General features: G+C 41.6%; 1 protein-coding gene across 2 annotated transcripts in view; it reads left to right on the top strand.

Annotated features, from left to right (window-relative positions):
* adarb2 (adenosine deaminase RNA specific B2 (inactive)) overlaps positions 1–25821 on the top strand; it is a 736380-nt gene that overhangs the window by 287494 nt on the left and 423065 nt on the right. The window contains exon 2 of one of the 2 annotated variants that reach the window (XM_043690659.1): positions 1673–1792. The exons of the other annotated variant lie outside the window; for it this stretch is intronic. Within the exon in view, the coding sequence (XP_043546594.1) occupies positions 1673–1792 (120 nt within the window). The remainder of the gene's footprint in view (positions 1–1672; positions 1793–25821) is intronic. 2 annotated transcript variants of the gene reach the window in all.

A 25821-nucleotide genomic window follows, 5' to 3' on the forward strand; every position in this document is an offset into this window, starting at 1 on the left:
GTCGGAGGCTGAGGGCTGACCTTATAGAGGTTTACAAAATTATGAGGGGCATGAATAGGATAAATAGACAAAGTCTTTTCCCTGGGGTTGGGGAGTCCAGAACTAGAGGGCATAGGTTTAGGGTGAGATGGTGGTACGTGTATGGAATGAGCTGCCAGAGGATGTAGTGGAGGTTGGTACAATTGCAACATTTAAGAGGCATTTGGATGGGTATATGAACAGGAAGGGTTTGGAGGGAGCTGGGCCGTGTGCTGGCAGGTGGGACTAGATTGGTTTGGGATATCTGGTCGGCATGGACAGGTTGGACCGATGGGTCTGTTTCCATGCTGTACATCTCTATGACTCTAAGACTCTATTTATTCTAGAAATCCTACTCCAGCAAAGGATAAATAACCCTGCATTTAAACCTTGACCTACAATGGGCGTGATGTGAAAGATAGAGGGGAAGAGAAAATGAGAAAGAGAGAGGGAAGAGAGAATAAGAAAGAAAGAGAGAGAGAGAGAGAGAAGGAACTCCTACAGGTGGGAGAAGGGATGTGCCGAGATCAATTATCAGATCTGCTTATGCTCCCGGTAATGACAGATACAGCTGAGCTTTATTTGAATTGCCCCCTCGATTCATTGTGTTTTACTGTTATCATCCTCACTTGTACTCTGGAAAATTGTTTAAATCTGACCATTCTCCACAAATTTGAGTTTTGAACACAAATTGGCTCAACTAACACTTTTCTACTGGTAAGGAATGCAGCAGCTCCCTCGACTGAATGGCAGGCTGGCCCTGATGCCTGGAACAGGGCCCAAGTTGCACTCATTGTAACCCAGATACCCACTGGGTAATGGAAAATGAGGCACTCTCCTCTTGATGCACCAGCCATGAGATGAACGCTGGGATATTCACTCTGAAGTTTTCAGCCCTGTTGTCATTCTTGTCCTCTCTCTCTCTTTCTCTCTGAGCAGAACCTCCTCTAATAGAGGGTGCATGGCATCAATCCCAAGTTTTCTCTTTCTACAATGCAGGAATCGCTCATTTTTGCTTTGTTCTGACCCAGTGATCTGCTTCAGAGCAGCTATTTGCATTGCCACTAACTTTGGTCGGTTTTATACTGAAGGTGTCTTTATTTGAAAGAAGCCACATCTGTAATTCCACTTCAAGCTGCAGTATGAATAATAGAATGCACAGTTAAGCATTAATACTGTTGATTGGAAGAAATGTACACATACCTGCATTTACACAGCACCTGATCGCGTCTTTCAAACTCCTCAGAAACTGGAACAGGATGAAATTACTTTGGCCACTGGAACTAAAGACTGGAGGGAGTCTTCTTACCACTGATTGTTACCCAAGCTCTGCTTATTGCGTGACTGTAGATGGCTGTATCAGTAATGTTTCACAAACAGCAAGGGACAGATGAAATGTCTACCCAGACTCCAGAATGGGAACCCATCAACAGGGAAATGCAATCATTGACACTCCCCTGAATTTACAAACAGAATCGCAGTCTAAAGTTTGCAATGATGCTCCTGCAATGTAGCCTGTCCTTGATACCTAGCTCGCTGTGTCAATGCATGGCCTTTGGGAGAGGGCAGTGGTGTGGTGGAGGGAGGAGGTGACAGACTCTGCGACCAAATGAGCCAAGCTGACACATTCTCCCACTCCTTTCTCTTCCTCCAGTTTGTTCTCCTCCTCCTGTTCTGAAGACAGTGACACATGCCGGGGTATGGTTCCATTGCAGCACCAGGCCTCCAGTCCCTCACCGAACTGAGTTCAACTCTTCACATGTGAGCCGAGACAGTAAGTGGCAATGAGTATTTCAATCATGGGGGTGTGATGGACCATCACAGATTAACCCAACATCTAAACATACATACACGAGCAAAACTCACTGAGTCACACCCTGGGTGGTTTTTGCTCTTCCGTCCATCCTTATCCCTGGATACTCCACCTTGTAATTACAATGTGTGATATCAGTACCTGTGGAATTCCGTTCCAAAATCTTTGGCCTTTTCATCTCACCATCATGTCTTTTAAGATAAACTTTAAAATCTCACTCCTTTTCGTCAGCTGTCTTAACGCCTCTTCGTTGAGGTCAGTATCAGTTCCTTTAGTCTGTTTACACTCCTGTAAAGTGCTTTGAGATAATTTACTGTGTTCAAGGTACTTTGTGAATGCATTTATTGTTGTACATGAAATTCAAATATCACTGAATGCAATAACTCTAGCAATTTAAGGGAGAAATTTATCGATTTCATATTAACAGATTTCCTTCAAATAGCAGAAAAACAGAATAAAGCAATATCACAAAAGATACTTATTACAGTAATAAGGGTACTTCATCTTGATACCCATTTGTGTGTCCTGACCGGTCCTGCAATCTGTTAGACTTCTCTCTTTGACCATTACCTATTGAAACCACTTTTCACCGAAGAGTGCTTTCGCTGATCCTCGAGACGTTCATGTCCTTGACCTTTAGAGAGCCTGAGTAGTGAAGGGGTCTCCATATCAGGGTGAATAGGGGAGGCTGGTTGTGATTGACAGGTTCCTGAACAAAAAGCTTTAGTCTGAACCATTTATTTCAAGTCTCACATTTTAATCATTAAAATTTGAAATCTCCAGAACTTTTTCCAAAGCTTTTAAAGCAGTTTTTTTTTGTAGAGAAACACTGTTGATTAAAAAAAAGACAACTTTTTAAAATTTAGTCTTGGGGTGTGTAATTAACTGACAAGGTCAGCATCCCAGTACTATTTATCCTTTGGGAGTACTGTGCATACAGTTCTGGTTTCCCAACTGTAGGAAGGATATTATTAAGTTGGAGAGGGTGCAGAAAAGATTTACAAGGATGTTAACTGGACTGGAGGGTTTGAGTTTTGAGACAGCCTGTATAGATTGGGACTTTCTTTCCCTGGAGCATAGGAGGTTGAGGGGTGGCATTATCAAAGTTTATTAAATCATGAAGGACATAGATAAGGTGAATAACTAAGGTCTTTCTTTTGGATAGGGGAATTCAAAACTAAAGGAAAAAGGTTGGTGGAAATATGGAATAAACTGCCAGAGAAAGAGGTAGATGCAGGTTACAATGTTTAAAAGACATTTGGACAGGCACAAGAATAAAAAAAAGGTTCAGAGGGATATGGGCCAAATGCTGGCAAATGGAACTAGTTTAGGTTAAATCTGGTCGGCATGGACGAGTTGGAGTGAAGGTCTGTTTTTGTGCTGTATGACTCTTTGAGCTGTCCTTGAACCTTTGTTGTAAATTAGTATATATGGCTATTTCCAACATGCTGTTCGGGAGAGAGTTCCAACACTTTGATCCTGCAACAGAAAAAAGACAATGAAGTAATTTAAACAGCTTTTGCATTTATATCACATTTTGTAAGATAATTCTCATACACCTCAAAACATTTTACAGCCATGGAAGTATGTTTGAAATATAAAATGTGGATCATTCCCATATGCTGGGAACCTCTCATCAGTGAAGGCTGACATTGATGAGGCAAATCAACATTGGCTTTAGTGTGCTAGTACAGAACTTGGCAGTAACCAAAAAAAGTGTTTGATGACAAAGATTTCAAACCCAACACCAAGTTCATGGTCTACAAAGTAGCAGTGTTACCAGCTCACTTGTATGCTGGTATACAAGTAGACAATGTACAGCAGACATTGCAAACATCTTGAGACATATCACCATGAATGCCTCTGCAAAATCGTGCAAATCCGCTAAACAGGATGAGCGCCCCATGAGCCCAGCTTTGAGTCACTGGTTATGGCCAATCAGCTGGGTTCAGTGAGCCACATCATCTGTATGCCTGACACAAAACTTCCAAAGTAAGCTGTCTCATCTGAACTTCATCATGGCAAGCAGTTACCAGAGGAAATGTTCTTCAGAGCCTCCCTGAAGGTAACTCCACCAACTCTTTGAAATCTCTAGCATACGATCACCCAAACTGGAGACCATTTTGAGTGCCTTTGACTGGCCCAGGTGAGAGAAAAACACAAACAGCAGAAGGGGACGTACGAAAACCTGAACATCCTTCTTGTCCACTCCAACAAGCACCTCTCACCGCCCTGTGAGAAAGTTTACAGATCCAGCAGCCAGCTACTTTGTCACCTCAACACCCATAGCACTGGAGTGGACAAAACTCCCCCTTGATGCAAAGGAACTGCCTATGAAGAAGAAGACTTGTGCTGTAAACATTGAGAAACCAAGCAGGTCTTACAGCACCTATGGAGGGAGAAAAATAGTATTAACAATTAACATGCTGAATCTGGTATGACTCTTCTTCAGAATTTGAGCATTTCAAAGTGTCCTCACTGCTCTGATGCAGAAAATATAATAAAGTAAAGAACTTATAAAAGAAAACTCTCAGAAGACAAAACATGAATACACATACAGAGCCTTAGCATCTTTGTCATTAAATACAGCCTGCAGATAAATGGCTTATAATAATAATTATGCAGCCTGGTGGGAACTGCATCTAAAGGGACTTGAGCCAGACTTTTATTACGATAATCATACATATAGTTTATAAAAATAAAGCAGCAGTGTTTAACAGCATATAAATAAATGATGTAGCTACTGTGTTAGTTTGCATTATTAATGAATGCCCTAAAGGAAACAATAGCCATGCCAGAGCTTGATGTTGTAGAGTGTATAGTCCTCGCAGCTGCATAAAGAATGCTGACTCGTGCTTTCATCTGCCAGCATCTGCAGTGGCCCAGAATTTGCTGTGGCTTTGGAACAGGTGGCACTTTGCACAACTGAATCCCAAGGGGGGCAACAACTGAAGCTTGTGACTTGCCATGTCTTCATAGAGCTCGGGACAACAAAAAAAATGACAAGATGACAGATAGTAGTTTCAATATACAGTGACAAACAAATTAGTGCAAAGATGCTTTCTACTGAATACCAGATGTGTTGAATTCTGTGAAATGGAACAAGCAATGAAAAATTGTCAAACTCCCATCTGTGCCTTCTGTACGCTACCAGGATGTCAAGTGCTGGCGCGTTTGGTAGTTGTATTAAATACTTCCTAATTTGGTATCACAGGGCCCATTAATAAGTACACTTAATGGTCAGCCCCTAATTCAGTGCATATGTTACGTTATGTACTGAAATGCAGGGTGTAGAATTATTTTTGTTTGACTGAGGAATGGATACCTATTTATTTTTACATTTCAGACACAAGAGCCAGGTTGTATTTTCTGCTCTTGTTTGGCTGTATCTTGTTTGTTTTCTTGTCTAAAATCCTGTTTCCCAATTTTAGAAAAATATTCCCATTGCAGCAGCATTAGTGTTTGTCCCAATCCCCCTCACTTCCCCTCCTCCTCGATTACCGATAGACATCACTTTCAGAAATCAGTGCCAATCTATTTACTGTCCAATCATTTTCTTCCATTAGCCCTCAGATGCTGGGGCAAATTTGTGAAATTGAAAGGGTTCAGAAAGGATTTACAAGGATGTAGCCAGGGTTGGAGGGTTTGAGCTATAGGGAGAGGCTGAATAAGCTTGGGCTGCTTTCCCTGGAACATTGAAGGTTAAGGGGTGACCTTACAGAAGTATATAAAATAATGAGGGGCATGGATGGGATAAATAGACAAGGTCTTTTTCCCCGGTGAAAGTGAATACTGCAGATGCTGGAGATTAAAGTCAAGAGTGTGGTGCTGGAAAAGCACAGCAGGCGGCATCCGAGGAGCAGGAAAATCGACGTTTTGGGCAAAAGCCCTCCATCAAGGTCTTTTTCCCAGGTGTGTGTGGCGATGGTGGGGGGGGAGCAAAACTAGAGGGCATAGGTTTAAGGTGAGAGGGGAAAGATTTAAAAGGAACCTAAGGGGCAACGTTTTCACACAGAGGGTGATGTGTGTATGGAATGAGTTGCTAGAGGAAGTGGTGGAGGTGGATACAATTACAACATTTAAAAGGCATCTGGATGGGTATATGAATAGGAAGGGTTTGGAGGGATATGGGCCAAATGATAGCAAATGGGGCTAGGTTAATTTATGACAGCTGGTGGGTATGGATGGGTTGGGCCGAATGGTCTGTTTGTTTGCTTTCCATCTCTATGACACTAAATTACTGATCACAAGCTATTTGGAGTGAAGTCACTTAATACTGTTCAAAACGAGGAGTACATACAAAAATAGATTTAGATTTAGATTTATTGTCACATGGATATAAAAATACAGTGAAAACTGTTCCCTCACATGTAAAACACAGAATGTCAATGCTTCAGTGCCATGTTGGAACACTGAGTATAATGTAAGATTTTGCTGCAATGGTGTTCATCTTTCCCTCTTTCTCTTGTTACCTCTTGTACTCCTCCATTCCCTGTTTGACATCAGTTGGGATCTCGGTTACGGACCACCTTCAGTGTCGCTGCCGCTCCCACAACCGCTGTGTCTGAGCTGAAGCAATGGGCCTGGTCTCACTCTGATGCTCCTCCAACTGGATTTAAACAGGGTGGAAGGAGATTGAAAATCACAATCTGGGAAGTCAGTTCAGGATCTTGACACCACCACAGAGTTCACAATTTTCAAAGGGCTAGTGAGGATGGGGATTTCTGAGGGAATGGGAAGCATACCCACTGCCGATTAAAGTCTTTAACAAGCCTGGAGAGGCTCACAATTGAAGTTTGTAACTTCATTTCAGTGAACCATCACGGCTTAGCGCCCATTTGATTAGATTACATTACAGTGTGGAAACAGGCCCTTTCGGCCCAACAAGTCCACACCGACCCGCCGAAGCGCAACCACCCATACCTCTACATTTACCCCTTACCTAACACTACGGGCAATTTAGCATGGCCAATTCACCTGACCTGCACATTTTTTGGACTGTGGGAGGAAACCGGAGCACCTGGAGGAAACCCACGCAGACACAAGGAGAACGTGCAAACTCCACACACACGCCTGAGGCGGGAATTGAACCCGGGTCTCTGGCGCTGTGAGGCAGCAGTGCGAACCCGGGTCTCTGGCGCTGTGAGGCAGCAGTGCTAACCACTGTGCCACCGTGCCACCCTTTTCCAATCTCTCCTTGTCCTAAAAGCCTGGGACCTACCTGGTTCCAGTCAATATAATATTCCTTCTGGAACTGCTCGCTGTCCCAGCAATACCCACTACTGAGTAATGGTGCTTCTAAGGTTCCTAGTTGCCAGTCAATCAGAATGGCCAGCAGTTCTAGCGTCTGGGACTCCCTTTCACTCAGGAACCTTGAAGTCCTTGTTAAGGCTACCTGCCCGGTGAAATCATATTATATCCCTGCACCCCACCCCCTGTAGAATTTAGCTACTGCGAAATCAGAGTGTGAAATCAATTTCTGGTATTACTGAGCATGCCCATGTGTGTCAGTAATTATAATCACACCATTGCACCAATGGATGTAAAAACAGAGGATCTTCACAGAACAAAGTTTAATATCTTTATCTACTGGTAACATTTGCAAACTCTGAAAAATTGTAAGGAGACTCAGTGTGGGCAGTGTAGTGTCATGAACCTTGGATCCTTTTACCAAACAGCTAGCATGGAAGGGATAGACTCTTTGCAGGTCTTTAACTCTTTGTGGATCTGAAGCTTTATATGCTGGAGTCAATCATAGCTCATCAGAAGAAAATCAAGAAAACCCGAAAGAACTGTGGGGATGCTGTAAATCATAAACAAAAGCAGAAATTGCTAGAAAAGCCCAGCAGGTCTGGCAGCATCCGTGTTCTGAGGAAGGGTCACTCAACCCATAACGTTAACTCTGATTTCTCTCCACAGATGTTGACAGACCTGCTGAGCTTTTCCAGCAATTTCTGTTTTTATTTTTAATTATCTACTGTTCCTCGTGTAACTTTACTAGATTCTGGGTGTTTCATGAAGAATGGGAGGGTATTCATCTTCCATCCTAAACAGCTGAGACTGTCGTAAGGCTCTCGTCATACCACATTTCAAATATTGTGAGCAATTAGGGCCCTGCATCTAAGGAAGGATGTGCTGGCCTTGAAGGGGATCCAGGGGAGGTTCACAAGAATGATCCTGAGACTGAAGGACTTGAAGATCAGTTGAGGACTCTGGGTCTGTATTTGATGGAGTTTAGAAGGATGAGGAGGGGATCTCATTGAAGATCACAGAATACTGAGTGGCCTAGATAGAGTAGACATGGAGAGGATGTTTCCACTAATAAAACAGACTAGGACCTGTGGGCACAGCCTCAGAGTGAAGGGATGACCCTTTAGAACTGAGATGAGGAGGAATTTCTTCAGCCAGAGGATTTTAAATCTGTAGAACTCCATTGCATCATCAGGCTGTAGAGGCCAAGTCATTTTGTGTCATTAAGACAGAAATAGATAGATTGGATTAGATAGATTGCAGTGTGGAAACAGGGCCTTCGGCCCAACAAATCCACACCGACCCTCCAAAGAGCAACCCACCCAGATCCATTCCCCTACATTTACCCCTTCACCTAACACTGCGGGCAATTTAGCATGGCCAATTCACCTAACTTGCACATTTTTGGACTGTGGGAGGAAACCCACGCAGACATGGGCAGAATGTGCAAACTCCACACAGACAGTTGCCTGAGGTAGGAATTGAACCCGGGTCTCTGGCACTGTGAAGCAGCAGTGCACGCCACTGTGCCACCCAAGATAGCTTCTTGATCAGGAAGGGGATCAAAGGTTACAGGAGAAGCCAGGAAAATGGGATTGAGAAACAAATGAGCCATTTTTGAATAGCAGAGCCGATTCGATGGGTTGAATGGTATCTGATATCTGCTCCAATATCTTATGGTCTTATGGTCTTTAATACATAGGTACCTTTTGGTTGAAGAATTTCAGATGGATTGCATCATAAAGGAGTACGTGGGCCATTTATTATTAGTGCAGGATAAAATGCTAAAGCAGAGCTGTGCGTCTGAAAATATTATAAATTGAAGCTGCAATGAGCACCTTTGAAAGGGCAATGATCTCTCTCCCCTTATCATTCATCAATGCATTTGCAACCTATGAGACACTTACAGATTGTTTACCAGATGCCTGTCCAGGAGTGATGAATGCATCACTTGAGAGCTTGCTTAACTCCAGGAAAAATGCCTCAAAAATTCACTGCTGACACCAAGTGATGGTTGTGTCAAATAGTCGAATGAAATCAGGTATATTTTATTCATTGATGGGTTGTGGGTAGCACTGGCATGGCCAGCATTTGTTGCACGTTCCATCGTAGCTTGCCAATTTTCGAGGGTAATTTAAGGTCGACCACATTATTGTTGGGGGTCTGAAGCCATTTGTAGGCTAGACCGGGTGAGGAGGGCAGATTTCTTTCCCTAAAGGACATTAGAGAACTAGAATGGTTTTTAAGTCAACTATTTTGAGGTCATCATTAAATGAAATTATTCACTGTTTTAAATTTCACTCATTGCCATGGGTAGAATTATGAACACATGTTCAGAGGTCAGAAGTTCGTAATCCAATGACATTACCAATGAAGCCACCACCTCTCCCTAGTGAAAGTAGATGACCCACCAATACTAATACCTGCCAGCAAGAACCGAGCAAGATGGAGGGGCTTCAAAGACATTGGGAGGCGTAGGCAGAGACCTTGTAAAGCTGGAAGTTATGTAATAGACTTACACTGTCTCTTGTTATCCCTTGTTTTAACTCCATCAAATCCCATGTAATGTGGCTCACTATGAGTCAGCTTCTCTTATTGCAAGTAATATTTTCAGACTGCTTGAATAACGTTAATTATGTATTAAATTGTGATTATATAATGCAATCTTATGGAACATTTAGTAGAATTCAAGTGCATCATTTGCGGAAATATGTGCATATTTGCAATGAAACTGCAAATCAGTGACCTTGATCTGTATTGACTGTGTGCTTAAGTATGGCTCTATTATTTTATCTTTGCTTTTTCAAAGCTCGTGTTACAGTGGAGAATGATAAAGCTGGAGTTACAATAGTGTAACTACAATTCATCTATCATTCAGGGGTTTCTTTTAAAACAATCGCTACAATTTCAAAGATACTGACCACAGCCTGAATTGATAATATATAAATATCGCAACAGGGGCAAAACTTCAAGAGCATTTAATTGATAGTGAAGCATTTTGGAACAATTCGAGAGCATAAAAGCTGCTTTCTAATTGTGAGTCTTTCATTCTTTTTCTAGAACATATCTAGTTAAAACATAATTGCAGATCCAGCTTAGAGAAATCTAGACCCACAATTTCCCTGTGAGCATGCCTCCCTACTGAATCATTGCTACAGATAGATGCCTTACACAAACTTTTCAGGCCAGTTTTCAGAATAAACCTTTCCTCCACAGTGTAGTACAGGGAGCATATATTGCCTCATCCCTCACTATTTCTGAGTGGTAATGTAAGAGACATACAATTGTGTAAATAAGAGTCCACATGGATCTCAATTATACAGTGAGTGAAACCACTTGTATGATGGGCCCCCTTAGATGAGGTGGGTAATATACTGCTTTTCTCATTGTTCTTTTTAGATTAGATTACTTACAGTGTGGAAACAGGCCCTTCGGCCCAACAAGTCCACACCGACCCTGCAAAGAGCAACCCACCCATACGCATTCCCCTACATTTATCCCTCCACCTAACACTATGGGCAATTTAGCATGACCAATTCACCTAACCTGCACATCTTTGGACTGTGGGAGGAAACCGGAGCAAACTCACGCAGAGACGGGGAGAATGTGAAAACCCCACACAGACAGTTGCCTGAGGCGGGAATTGAACCCAGGTCTCTGGCGCTATGAGGCAGCAGTGCTAACCACTGTGCCACCATGCTGCCCTTACCTTGCAGCCAATGCTAGGAATTTCTCAAATGATTATATTAATGGCTTAAAATTCTATTCCTGTGATGTATTTGTTCTTCATGATTGCTTGGTGTTTCAAAAGGTAAATAACTTCTGGATCTTTTTTTTCTAATTGCTATGATTTGATAGTATGGGGTTAGGGCTAGCTTACTGTTTCCCATTATTTAGAATCCTGTTTGCTGATGGATGAAATAATTAAAGGTGACAGCATCCTTTTGCAGAGAAAGGTACAGTACTGGCTTGTTCTTTTAATTAACTGTCAGATTTACACTTTTTCACTTTGAATATAAAATCTTTTTGTTGAATTTGTGCTTATCAAGTTGAAGAATGTCAGTGCTGAGGAGAACTATTTCCTATGTTTCTCATTGTCGGCATCTTGTAGATGTTGGTAAAGTTGACTCTAATCTGCCCTGTCAGAAATGCAACGTTTTCTTTGGTTCCAACATTCACAGAATCATGTTTGGGTGACATTGTAAAGAGTGCAGGATATGTTTCTTTGCTTGCTATTTTTGGCTAAGTCTTTCAGGTCGTCACGTAATTAGAATCAGAGAATCCCTACAGTGTGGAAACAGGCCCTTCAGCTCAACAAGTTCACACCGACCCTTTGAAGAGTAATCCACCTAGACCCTTATTCTACTATACTATATTTATCCATGACTAATGCACCTAACCTACATATCCTGAACACAATGGGCAATTTAACATGGCCAATTCACCTAAACTGCACATCTTTGGATTGTGGGAGGAAACCGGAGCACCCGGAGAAAACCCATGCCGACACAGGGAGAACGTTCAAAGTCCACACAGACAGTCGCCCAAGCTGGAATCAAATCTGGGTTCCTGGTGCTATGAGGTAGCAGTGCTAACCACTGAGCCACGCTGCCGCCCTCTGGTTTGCCAGAAATTATGAACAGACAATTTCCTCATGCTGTAGTGTTCATAACACAAAGTAAACAAAGGAAATTTTCTATTGAATTCAACTCAGTCCAAATATGAAGCATTTCCATTCCACATATTTGCCTTTCTTACGACCTCTCCCAATTTTGCAACAGTTGTGGTCATGTTCAAGGGAATTTTATTCTATGACATTGTGAGGTACTGGACGAGGGATGAAATATTAATCCACAAGGATTAGTTGTGTAATTAGGCATCTCTGGGTTTTTTCTGAGATTATAAACCATCTTATTCCTGCACATTGTTTATGTCATATATTGAGGGAAACCCACAGAGAATAAATTAGATGGTAAAAAACAAAGAACTGTGGATGCTGGAAATCAGAAACAAAATCAGAAATAGTTAGATAAATTCAGTAGGTCTGGCTGTATCTGTGGATAGAAAGCAGAATCAAAATTTTGGGTCCAGTGACTCTTCATCAGACCTGCTGAGTTTTTCTAGCGATTTCTGAATTTGTTAATAATCCAGATGATCTCATCCTAACCGACCAAAAGCATTTGATGGAGTGACCACGATACAATCCTTCTGGGCTTCAGGATGAGTACCAGCCATAACGTGTAAATTGTGGTAAATGAACAAGACTATGAGCATTGCTGAACGGGATTCTCTGCCACATTCGTGAAGGCTATTTCTCTGGCATTCACCATATTATGTTACAGCAGTCAATGAGGTCAAACCACATGGAAATACAGGGTCCATTATTTCCTGGAAATTTGGCACCACGAGGAACATCAACTTTAATGGATACCAGGTATTCAGCTATAAGCAATAGCTGAAATAAACTGATAAATCTTCGATGCTTCATGCTCCCATCAATTTTTAACTCTGAGCTTTTCACTGTCAGGACTCAAATTCTCACAAACCTATGAGCCATTTACTCATAGAATCCCTACAGTGTAGATAGAGGCCATTCAGCTGATTGGCTATGCAGCTACTCTCCGAAGTGCAACCCATCCAGACCCACCCCCACCACCTTATCCACGCAACCCCCCCTTTCCCGATAACAAGCATTCAGTAGAAAAAAACAAGCCCACAAAGGGGATCAAGTGGGTGAAGCATCACAGGAGTTGATCACTTCCCAATCGCAAGGATCCTCATACCTACATCCACAGTCACAATTGGCAGTATGGGGTTAGGGCTAGCCTGCTGTTCCCCATTATTTGGAATCCTGTTTACAGATGGATGAAATAATTAAAGGTGACAGCATCCTTTTGCAGAGATTTGACTAGGCTCACTGTTGGTTAATATTGTTGCATTGCATTTAATGAGAGAGAGAAGCCCTATGGTCCGCTGGGACTATGGTGACTTTATCTTTCCTTTATTGCCTATCATTAGTTCAGAATGCATCATTTTGTGTAAGCATTCCAGAGGATGATATTTGTGGCAGCAATGAGGAGTGAAATTTATGTCTCGATCTTCTGATCAGGCAACATGACAAGTCAGAATTTAACAAAGAACCCGCGGCTCCCTGAACCTAAAGTGTGATTATTTCTAATATGTACCAACCAGAAGAGATGATTCTAAATTTAGTGGAGAGCAGTGAAGATGCTGTGCCTTTTTTCCCTTTATAACCTCTTTTACCTCTCTGTCTCTCTCTCTCTCCTCCCCACCCCACCCTCCACCAATCCCAGCACCCTCTCTCTCTCTTTCTCTCTCTCTTTCTTTCTCTCTCCTTCCCCTCTTTCTCTCTCTCTCTCTCTGGGATACCTCTAAACCTGTCTGTTCACTCCATCCCCCTCAGCTTCATCCCTCCTCACCTCATTATCATCATAAATCTTAAACTTTTGTCGCTACTTCTAGTTCTGAAGACGGGTCACAGGACTCAAAACAGTAACTCTGATTTCTCTTCACAGTTGTTGCCAGATCTGCTGGCTTTCCAAAGCAATTTCATTTGTTTCCTTGAGATCTCCAGCATCTGCAGTTCTTTTCTTTATTTCCAAGCATTATCAGCTCATTTATAATTTAGCTAAATGGGAGAGCAGACTTGATTAGAGACAAAATAAAACCTGCAGATGCTGGTAGAAAAGCAGGAGGTCAATGTTTCAGGTATAACCCTTGCTCAGACTCGAAGGTCTGAAGGGCCTACTTCAGCTCCTATGCCCTATGGGCTTATATTCTCTGGAATATAATGTGGGAAAATGAGGCTATGTTGTTGCATTTTGGTACGTAATCTTCTGAAATAGAAGAATGTGCAGGGTAAGAGGGTCAAGGTGAGGGAGTGGCACTAGGTGCATTGCTCATTTGGAGACCAGTACAGTCACAATGGTCCAAATGACCTCTTTCTTTGTTGTATTCATTCTGTGATTCTGTGAGAAGGGACCTCATTGAAATATACATCATTCTAAGTGTGTAGGGCTTGGTTCGGTACAGTGGCTCAGTGGTTAACACTGTTGCTTCACAATGTCAGGGACCCTGGGTTCGATTCCACCCTTGGATGTCTGTCTGCATATTTTCCCTGTGTCTATGTGGGTTTTTCCATCGAGTGCTCTGGCTTCTCCCACAGTCTAAAGATGTACAGGCTAAGTGGTTAGCTATGGGAAATGCGGACACATGGGGATTATAGATCTGAGTAGGATGCTCTTTGGAGTGTCGGTGCTGATGCAATGGGCTGAGTAGCCTCTTTTTGCACTGTAAGGATTCTGTATAGACCTAGTGAAGTTGTTTCTGTTAGCAAAGGAATCTAAGACATTGTCTAAACCAGAAAGTTATGGATGCTCTGTCATTAACTAAACATGTAGACTGTTCTTAGAAGGCGTAAATATAGACCTGAAGGTCTTGCATGATATTCCTCAGATCGACAGATTTTTAGTCTCTCAGGGAAACAGATGATATGGGAAGCAGGTAGAAAACTGGACTATAAGCCATGATCTCATTGAATGACAGAGCAGACTTGACTGACACAAATATGGTAAAAACAAGGACTGCAGATGCTGGAAACCAGAGTCTACATTAGAGTGGTGCTGGAAAACACAGCAGGTCAGGCAGCATCCGAGGAGCAGGAGAATCGACGTTTCGGGCAAAAGCCCTTCATCAAGAATAGGACCGAAACGTTGATTTTCCTGCTCCTCGGATGCTGCCTCACCTGCTGTGCTTTTCCAGCACTACTTCAATCTAAATCCTGACACAAATATGGTCTACCTGCTCTAGCTCATATGTTCTTAAATGCTGTCCCCAAACGAATCGAGTGTTTTGCAAAGGTTCAGCAACATTTCCGTGCATTTTCTTTTTGTTCTAATCATAATTCTAAAAATTCCATATGCATTTGTAATTGCTTTTGCAACCCGTGCTAGCACCGTTAAAGAATTGTGTACAGGTCTCTTTTCCTGCATCCCCTTTAAAGTTGTACCATTTACCTTATTGTCTCTCTGCATTCTTCCAACCAGAGCGTATCACCTCACACTTGCTTGCATTTAATTTTATCTGTCACCAGCATATGTTCTCCTGAATTCTGTTGTTATTGTCTTCGTTGCTTATTGCGTATTGGTGTTCCATGTCATTTGCAAACTTTGAAACTGTGTCACTTATAACCAAATCTAGGTCATTAATAAACATCAAAAAGAATAGTAGTATTCTTTTCCATCTGTGTTTTGTTTGACAGTAATTCCTTTACATTCAAACCCAGTACAAGAGATTTGAAAATCAGCTGCAGTTTGCAAAAAGAATGTTTTAACCAAATTTAATGCATATATTACAAGGTTGTTTCAATATGAACATGAATCTAGAGGGGAGGAACAAAGTGACTTTTGAACAAAGATTATACAATTTACCCTGTTTTGTGTGTGGCAGACAATTATTTTAGCATCGGAATGTCAGCTATGCAAATCCATTCAGGACAGAGCTTGAAAGGATATTTTGACAGCTCAATCCATCCATTGCACAGATTAAAGTGAAACAAGTTGAACAATTGGGATTTTCACAGGGGAAAGAAAAAACTGAAGTAAACTATCTGCCTCCTGCAATCAGGAAGTAATACACAGAATGTATCGATCAAGAATAGATAAAAGCTTTTTGTAAAATAATTGTTTCAAATTAGATTGCGACCTACCACCTCCTTCTGAAAGCAGCAGGATTTGGTAATGCTGTTGTTTCTTGGTCAGAATGTCCTCAGTCCAGGATCCAAACGCATAACTAAGGTTATCATTCCAGGGCAGTACTGATTCCCTTATAAGAGCTGCCTTTCTATGGAGACATTAAACTGAAGTTCCTTCTTCCATCTCAGGTATATGTAAAAGATTTTGTGCAAATCTTTCAAAGAAAAATAGAGAGTTACCCCCGCCAGGCCAATATTGATCCCTCAATGTTACAGTATTTGTTTTGCTCTGTATTTGTTTAATATATTAACTTCATCATTTATTATTCAAACTGGGCTTGACGGGATGCTCTTTCAGTTTTAAATGTAAATTCCAGTAACTGAAGTTGTTAGAATGTAGGTGTCACATTTCACCCTCCTGGACGAGTTATCTGGTTCTCAAAGGCAGTTTAAGTTTAAATTAGTGCACAAATTATCTTGTACAAATTGTCTGCCTGGTGTCTTAGTGGAAAATACTGTCAGCAATTAGGAACAAAACTGTCTGCTAAAGCCAGATGTGTTTCATTCACATGGCACCTACCTTGCAGTTGATTTCACCTCTCCAGCAAAATGAGACCCCCGATCTCTCTCCAGTGACATCTCCGTAAATATTTATTCTGCATGTCCCAGGTTTGTCTTTCACAGCTTCATAATCGCATTTCATTTCATTCAACAGCCTTCTATGGCCTTTTGCTGTGTTTATTGATTTTTGTCTTTGATGGATCATTTTGAAAAGGTTTGTTAAGATCACATCACTAAAATAATTAATTTAAGGTGCGCACAGCGATGGTCAACAAACATTTTGTCCCAGTTTCTTACTTCTGAATGCTTTTCCAGCACCAAGGTTAAGTGGTCTGGTCTGTAGTTGTTGGATTTATTGTCTGTTGAGCGACATTGGTGCACTTGCAATTCTTCATTCCTCTTGCTCCACCTCAATGTTCTACTGTGGGTGTATCTATGCCACATGAACTGTGGTGATGCAAGAAGATGCTCACTAACACCTTCTGAAAAGCAATATGTGCTGGCCTTGTGGGTGATGCTCACATCTGAAGAAAGAATAAAGAAGAACAAAAAAGCAGTACACATCTTATGTCAAGAATATGAACATTGGGTAGAGCAGTAATAAACTTCAAGAAATCATAGACAAGCTGATGGAATGAGTGGGCACTTGGGAGATGAAATTTAATGCAAGTAAGTGTGAAGTAATATAATTTGGTGGAAAATCAAAAAGGTTACATAAAATAAAGGGTATAATTCTAAAGAGAGGACAGGGACAGAATGAATGGAGACTGAAGGATACATGTACATAAATCATTGAATGTTATCAAGGCATAGAGTACAAAAGAGAGAAAGGTGACGTGACCCTTTATAAAACACTGGTTTAACCTGAACTGGAGTAATGTGCCCAAGTCTAAGCATCACACACTTCAGAAGGGATGTGAAGGCATCAGAGAAGATGCAGAAAAGGTTTACATGGATGCTTTAGGACTGAAGGCTTCATCTAGTTTGATAGTTGGTTTTGTGCACCTTAAAAAGAAGATTAAGGCGATTTGGTTAAGGTGTTCAAAATAATGAGTATCGACAGAATAGATAAAGAGAATTTGTTCCAAATGGCAGAAGGGTCAGGTACCAAAGGGCACAGATTAATGTGATTTAAAATTAAAGCAAAACAATCAAAAGTGCCATAAGGAAAAAGAGTTCTAATGATTAGGATCCTGAAGACACTCACTTCAGAATTGTTAAGGCAGTACATTCTGAAGAAGGGTTATCGGACTCAAAATGTTAACTCTGCTTTTTCTCTACCGATGCTGCTAGTCCTGCTGAGTATTTCCAGAAATTTCTGTTTTTATTTCACATTTCCAGCATCTACAATTCTTTGTTTTATATTAAAGAGTGGAACTAACTGACTAACTCCTGAATAGAGTCAGCGCTGACCTGATTTCTGCGGTGTACACATTCTACAGTTCAATTCTGCTCAGCCCTTCAAGGGCTTTTGCCCGAAATTTTCGATTTTCTTGCTACTCGGATGCTGCCTGACTTGCTGTGCTTTTCCAGCACCACTCTAATCTAGACTTTAATCTTCAGCATCTGCAGTACCCACCTCTGCCTACTTTCTTACTTGGCACACCTCGATTTACAAACTGCTCTTTATCGTGCAAATCGAGTACTTTGTATCCACTTGAGAAGGCAGACAGGGCGTCGGCTTACTTTGACATCGAATGATTTAACAAGGGGAGCTATTGCAGCTTTTTCCTCTACTCTACATATAAATTCAGCCTGATTATGTGCTGACATTTCAGATGTAAGGCTTGATCCCATAACATCCTGATTCAGATCCAGACTGCTACAACATGAGCCACAGCCAAACATATCAATTTGGTTTCAAGTAAGATAGCAGTAATTTTAGCAGCTCTTATCAAACATAATCTGACTGCTCTAAATCCATGTTGACTGATTGTTAATAATTCAGTGTTTCTTCTGCTATTTTACTATTCATTCTGTCAGGATGTTTGTTATTACTTCTATAATTCGCCCACTACCAATAACACGCTGACAAGTCAACAGTTCCCCTTGTTAAACTTGCAACCCTTTTTATAAATTGGCATCATTTTGCATGTTGCCACTTGCTTGGCACAACTCCTGCATTAAGTAATCTCCATCAATCCAAACAGATTTTGTTTGCTACCTCTTGCAAGCTCAGTTTTGATGTTTATGAGTACTGGATGCCTTGTTCTCCTTTTTTTTATGTCCTTCGACAGTCAATCACTTTTTACTGCACAATATCTCCACCTACCAGGTTTTCTTGAAATACCAATTGTGAATGTAGATTATAGTTCTCAAATCTGTTTTTAAATACTTCTACAGAAATCATCAAAGACATGTGTGAGACTGTGGTTATTAATTATCATATCCCACTAGGTTCTACTGTTGCTTCTGAGGTAAGGTTGTAGTTATCTCGTGTTTACAAAAGTCTTTTTGGGACATAAGTTCAATCCAATAGCTTTCAGATAATAGAATTTCCAATATCTCAGATTAGCATTCTCTCAAAGCTGCCATTAATGTGCAGAAGGGATCTCCAAATAGTCGAAGATTGTCTCTAACATGTAATAGAAACAAATGTTAAGAGCAAAGTATGATAGCCTGTGAAAGCACTCTGTCATGAAGTTTACTTCACAGGGAGCAGAACCCTGGCTATTTTCTGTCAGTTATTCACAATGTTTGGACGAACAGAACAAAAGCGTATTGCTTTTTCAATTTCATGCTTATTTGGTTTAAGGTCAATTGCAATGTCTTTGCAATAGATATCAAGGGCAAACGTCTGTGAGGTTTTGCATATTAAGTGGCAGACAGCAAAATTTTCCCAGTTTCAGGAAGAGAGAATGACGACCACTGAGCAAACAGCAACATCAAGCTTTCATTTTCACCCAGGATATTTTAGGAGTGAATGGAAAATGTTGCACCGAATTATTAAACAGCAAATCCATGATGGTTGATGGTTGGCATGCTAATACAAGCCTATGACAGGCTAATATTCCCTTTCCTGAGATAGCATCATCATTTCATTGCTACAAAACAGTTGTCATCAGCCGCTCCACAACAAAACCTTTGCCTCCCTCATCTTTCCAAATTATTGCTCTATCTCCAATCTCTTGAAGTGTTGTTGCTTCCCTCGCTCTCCAAATTCAAAACCTATCTTACTGACAACTCCAAGTATGAACCTTTCCAATCTGTTTCACAGCCTCTACCACAGCACTGATGAAGCACTCACTGTTTTAAAAATAAATTTAAAATGTGGGTGCCACTGACCAGATTGATTTGTGCTGCTCATCCATAATTGTCCTGAAAACTGAATGGCTTGGTGGATGCTTCAGAGGCCAATTAGGAGTTAACCACATTGGTGTGGGATTACAGCCACATATATATCAGAGTCAAAAAGATGGCAAGTTTCCAGTCCTAAAGGACATGAGTGAAGAGTTTCGGCTTTTACAACAGTCTGACTACTTCCCTTTCACTGATAGCAGATTTGTATTTCCAGATCTTTTACAAAATTCTCTTCAAGTTTTTCAAATCCCAAAGTTGGATTTGATCTCCTATTCCAGAAATATTTGTCCAATAACATAATTACTGCATAGCATACAGCCTCTGTGAATTAGGCTGTCATACTTTGTATTTTGTCTGTCTTCATTGACCATTCTGCAGTTTTTGATATGGTCAGCCACATTAGCCTCCTCTCAATGCTTTTCCTCTATTGTCAAGATGACTGGGACTATCCTCACTCTAATCTTCCACATACCATTATGGCTCTAGCAATGGCTTCTCACTCTTCACCCATTCATTATATGATTACTTCACAAGAATCTTCATCTATCTGCTGCAGCTCACCAACATCATCTTAATTCATCTTATTGGAACATAGAGGGTTTTAAAAGGACGACAGTGTAGATGCTAAGATGATGTTTCCCCTTGTGGGTGAATCCAGCACGGTTCAAAAATTAATAATTTCTCCTTAGTTATGCTGAAACAAAATTTTGTGATTTTAGGCACCTCTATCCAATCATCTTTTCACCTTGATTTAAATTATTCTAGATGTTGGAAATCTGAAATAAAAATAACGTTTTGGGTACTTCCTGATTTGTCTTTCATCTCCTGACTTCCTGTGCACTGATAAAGAACAAAGAACAATAGAGCACAGGAACAGGCCCTTCAACTCTTCAAGCGTGCATCAACACATTTTGCCCTTCCACATTAAAACTGTCTTCACTTGCAGGATCTGTATATCTTTAACCCCTTCCTATTCATGTAATCATCCAGGTGTTTCTTGAATGCTGCTATTGTATCTGCTTCCACCACTTCCTCTGGCAGCATGTTCCAAGCACTCACCACCGTTTGGGTGAAAAGCCTGCCTTTTAAACAGCTCCCCACCCCCCCCGCCCCCCGCCCACCAACTTTGCACCTTGAACCTGTGTCTCCTAGTAAATTGACCCCTCCACCCTGGGAAAAAAGCCTCAGACTTTCCACTCTATCCATGTCATTCACAATCTTATAGACTTCCATGAGGTCATCCCTCAACCTCTTGCGTTCCAGTGAAAGAAACCCAGTCTGTCCAACCTTTCACAATAGCTAAAATCCCCCATGCCAGGCAACATCCTGGTAAACTTTTTCTGCACCCTCTCCAAAGCATCCACATCCTTCTGGTAATGTGGTGACCAGTACTGTACACAATAAACATCAACTTGTTTAATATCCCCATATAACTGAAGTTCCTCTCCACTACTGCCATTCCAGGAAGTCTTTCCTACATGAATAAGGCACTATACAAATGCAAGTTATTGAATAAACAGAGATGACAGTAAATTATTTCATATTTCCACAGAGAGATGTTTGGAAAATATGTCTGCATGCACAGTAGGGACCACAGTCAAATCAAATTATCCCCTTGCCATGGGGAGAGGGATTTGCTCTATCATTATTGCTGTTATGATGATCCCCATCATAGTCATAGATAGACTGTAAGGAATTCCCACACAAATCAGGCACCCAGTATTGCTGAGGGAAACAGCAGCTCTGGAGGTTAAATATAGAAGGCAACACTGTCGATGTTGAAGGCACCGTGGATTGACACTTCAACTCACAAGTAATTTATTTTAAAGTGCAGCTGCCTGCCCCATCAGACTGTGGCAGCATTTTCCATTTCACGTCAACCTCCCAAAGAGAAGCTACAAAACATTTAAATCAGGGTGACACAGGAACAAAATACTGCTGCGGCTGGAAATATCAGAAAGCAAGAGGTCGAGATGACACCCAGTAGGTCTGGCAGCACTGGTGGAGAGCAGAGCAGAGTTCACAGGTCAGCTTGTTGATCTCATTCCAACTCAGTGACCCTAGAATCGGGCACACTGTGAAATATAGGTCAGTCAACATTCATCCCTCCAATTTACGACCTGTCATACTGGTGAGCAATAATTTGAGGATAGCACAGCCAAACATCTGCAAAGAAGAAAATAAAAACTTCCATTCATACCTATAACAACGTCAGGATGTACCAAAGCCAATGAGGTAGTTTTTGAAAAGATTGTTGATATGTTGGAACTACATTGGCAGTTTTGCACACATTGTGTTCCCACAAACAACAATATGATAATGTCCAAATAAGCATGTTTCAGTCATGTTGGCTAAGGGAAAGATATTGGCCGGGATCTCATGGAGAACTCCCATGTTTTTCTTCCAAACAGTGCCTGGGGATCTTTTGCATGGACCTGAGAGGTTTCCCATCTAATCTGAGAAAGGTCTATACAAACAGTGCAGCAAGTTGTCAATACTTCACTGGAGAATCAACCTGATGTTTGTGCTCAAATCTCTCCAGTGGGACTTGAACCAGAGCAAAGTGTGAATTACACTATTCGCTTACAAGTGTGAACAGTATTCCAGATCTCCTTTATGCGGAAATTTGGAGACCTGGAGTTGATTAAGGGACAAGGTGCAGATAAGCAAACCCCTTCTTTTAGTGTGAGACACATGCGATATTCATTATAGAGTCATAGAGTTGTACAGCACGAAAACAGACCCTTCAGTCCACTCGCCGACTAGATATCCCAACCCAATCTAGTCCCACCTGCCAGTACTTGGCCCCTATCTCTCCAAACCCTTCCTATTCATATACCCATCCAGATGCCTTTTAAATGTTGCAATTGTACCAGCCTCCACCACATCCTCTGTCAGCTCATTCCATACACGTACCACCCTCTGAGTGAAAATGTTGCCCCTTAGGTCTCTTTTATATCTTTCCCCTCTCACCCTAAACATATGCCCTCTAGTTCTAGACTCCCCCACCCCAGGGAAAAGACTTTGTGCATTATCCTATCCATGCCCCTCATAATTTTGTAAACCTCTATAAGGTCACCCCTCAGCCTCTGACACTCCAGGGAAAACAACCCTAGCCTATTCAATCTCTCCCTATAGCTCATATCCTCCAACTCTGGCAATATCCTTGTAAATCTTTTCTGAACCCTTTCAAGTTTCACAGCATCTTTCCGATAGAAAGGAGACCAGAATTGCATGCAATATTCAAACAGTGGCCTAACCAATGTCCTGTATAGCCGCAACATGACCTCCCAACTCCTGTACTCAATACTCTGACCAATAAAGGAAAGCATACCAAACGCCTTCTTCACTAGGAGAAAGTGAGGACTGCAGATGCTGGAGATCAGAGCTTAAAAATGTGTTGCTGGAAAAGCACAGCAGGTCAGGCAGCATCAAAGGAACAGGAGAATCGACGTTTTGGGCATAAGCCCTTCTTCAGGCCCAAAACATCGATTCTCCTGTCCTGAAGAAGGGCTTATGCCTGAAACATCAATTCCTGAAGAAGGGCTTATGCCTGAAATGTCGATTCTCCTGTTCCTTTGATGCTGCCTGACCTGCTGCGCTTTTCCAGCAACACATTTTTAAGTTTCTTCACTATCCTATCTACCTGCGACTCCACATTCAAGGAGCGATGAACCTGCACTCCAAGGTCTCTTTGTTCAGCAACACTCCCTAGAATCTTACTATTAAGTGCATAAGTCCTGCTAAGATTTGCTTTCCCAAAATGCAGCACCTCGCATTTATCTGAATTAAACTCCATCTGCCACTTCTCAGTCCATTGGCCCATCTAGTCCAGATCCTGTTGTAATCTGAGATAACCCTCTTCGCTGTCCACTATACCTCCAATTTTGGTGTCATCTGCAAACTTACTAACTGTACCTCTTGTGCTCACATCCAAATCATTTATGTAAATGTCAAAATGTGGTGGACCCAGCACCAATCCTTGTGGCACTCCACTGGTCACAGGCCTCCAGTCTGAAAAACAATCCTCCACCACCATCCTCTGTCTTCTACCTTTGAGCCAGTTCTGTGTCCAAATGGCTAGTTTTCCCTGTATTCTGTGAGATCTAATCTTGCTAATCAGTGTCCCATGGAGAACCTTGTCGAATGCCTTACTGAAGTCCATACGGATCACATCTACTGCTCTGCCCTCATCAATGCTCTTTGTTACTTCTTCAAAAAACTCATTCAAGTTTGTGAGACATGATTTCCCACGCACAAAGCTATGTTGACTATCCTTAATCAGTCTTTGCTTTTTCAAATACATGTGCATCCTGTCCCTCAGGATTACCTCCAACAGCTTGACCACTACCAATGTCAGGCTCACTGGTGTATAGTTGCCTGGCTTGTCCTTACCACCCTTCTGAAACAGTGGCATCACGTTAGCCAACCTCTAGTCTTCTGGCACCTCACCTGTGACTATCAATGATACAAGTATCTCTGCAAGAGGCCGAGCAATCATTTCTCTAGGTTCCCACAGAGGTCTACGGTCCACCTGATCAGGTCCTTGGGATTTATCCACCTTTATGCGTTTCAAGACATCCAGCACTCCCTTCTCTGTAATATGGACATTTTGCAAGGTGTCACCATCTATTTCCCTACTTTCTATATCTTCCTTATCCTTCTCTGCAGTAAATACTGATGCAAAATACTCATTTAGGATCTCCCCCGTTTTCTGCGGCTCCACACAAAGGCCGCTTTGCTGATCTTTGAGGGGCCCTATTCTCTCCCTAGTTACCTTTTTGTCCTTAATGTATTTGTAAAAATTCTTTGGATTGTCCTTAATTCTATTTGCCAAAGCTGTCTCATGTCCCCTTTTTGCCCTCCTTATTTCCCTCTTAAGTATACTCCTACTTCCTTTATACTCTTCTAAGGATTCACTCGATCTATCCTGTCTATTCCTGACATATGCTTCCTTCTTTTTCTTAACCAAACCCTCAATTCCTTTAGTCATCCAGCATTCCCTATACCTACCAGCCTTTCCTTTCATCTGAACAGGAATATACTTTCTCTGGATTCTCGTTTTCTCATTCCTGAAGGCTTCCCATTTTCCAGCCGTCCATTTACCTGTGAACATCTGCCCCCAATCAGCTTTTGAAAGTTCTTGCCTAATACTATCAAAATTGGCCTTTCTCCAATTTAGAACTTCAACTTTTAGATCTGGTTTATCCTTTTCCATCACTATTTTAAATCTAATGGAATTATGGTCTCTAGCCCCAAAGTGCTCCCCCACTGACACCTCAGTCACCTGCCCTGCCTTATTTCCCAAGAGTAGGTCAAGTTTTGCACCTTCTCTAGTAGGTTCATCCACATAATGAATCAGAAAATTTTCTTGTACACACTTAACAAATTTCTCTCCATCTAAACCCTTAACACGATGGCAGCCCCTGTCTATGTTTGGAAAGTTAAAATCTCCTACCATAACCACCCTATTATTCTTACAGATAGCTATGATCTCCTTACAAGTTTCTCAATTTCCTTCTAACTATTAAGCGGTCTATAATACAATCCCAATAAGGTGATCATCCCTTTCTTATTTCTCAGTCCCACCCAAATAACTTCCCTGGATGTATTTCCAGAAATATCCTCCCTCAGTACAGTTGTAATGTTATCTCTTATCAAAAATGCTGCTCCCACACCCTCTCTTGCCTCCCTTTCTGTCCTTCCTGTAGCATTTGTATCCTGGAACGTTAAACTGCCAGTCCTGCCCATCCCTGAGCCATGTTTCTGCAATTGCTATGATATCCCAGTCCCATGTTCCTAACCATGTCCTGAGTTCATCTGCCTTCCCCATTAGGCCCCTTGCATTGAAATAAATGCAGTTTAATTTATTAGTCCTACCTTGTCCCTGCCTGCCCTGACTGTTTGACTCGCTTCTGTTCTCAACTGTACCAGTCTCAGATTGATCTCTTTCCTCACTATCTCTCTGGGTCCCACCCCCACCTTACTACTTTAAATCCTCCCGAGCAGCTCTAACAAATCTCCCTACCAGTATATTAGTCCCCTTCCAATTTAGGTGCAATCCGTCCTTCTTGTACAGGTCACATCTCCCCAAAAGAGATTCCAATGATCCAAAAATGTGAATCCTTCTCCCATACACCAGCTCCTCAGCCATGAATTCATCTGT

This window comes from Chiloscyllium plagiosum, chromosome 5 (genome assembly GCF_004010195.1).
Source record: "Chiloscyllium plagiosum isolate BGI_BamShark_2017 chromosome 5, ASM401019v2, whole genome shotgun sequence".
NCBI lineage: Eukaryota > Metazoa > Chordata > Chondrichthyes > Orectolobiformes > Hemiscylliidae > Chiloscyllium > Chiloscyllium plagiosum.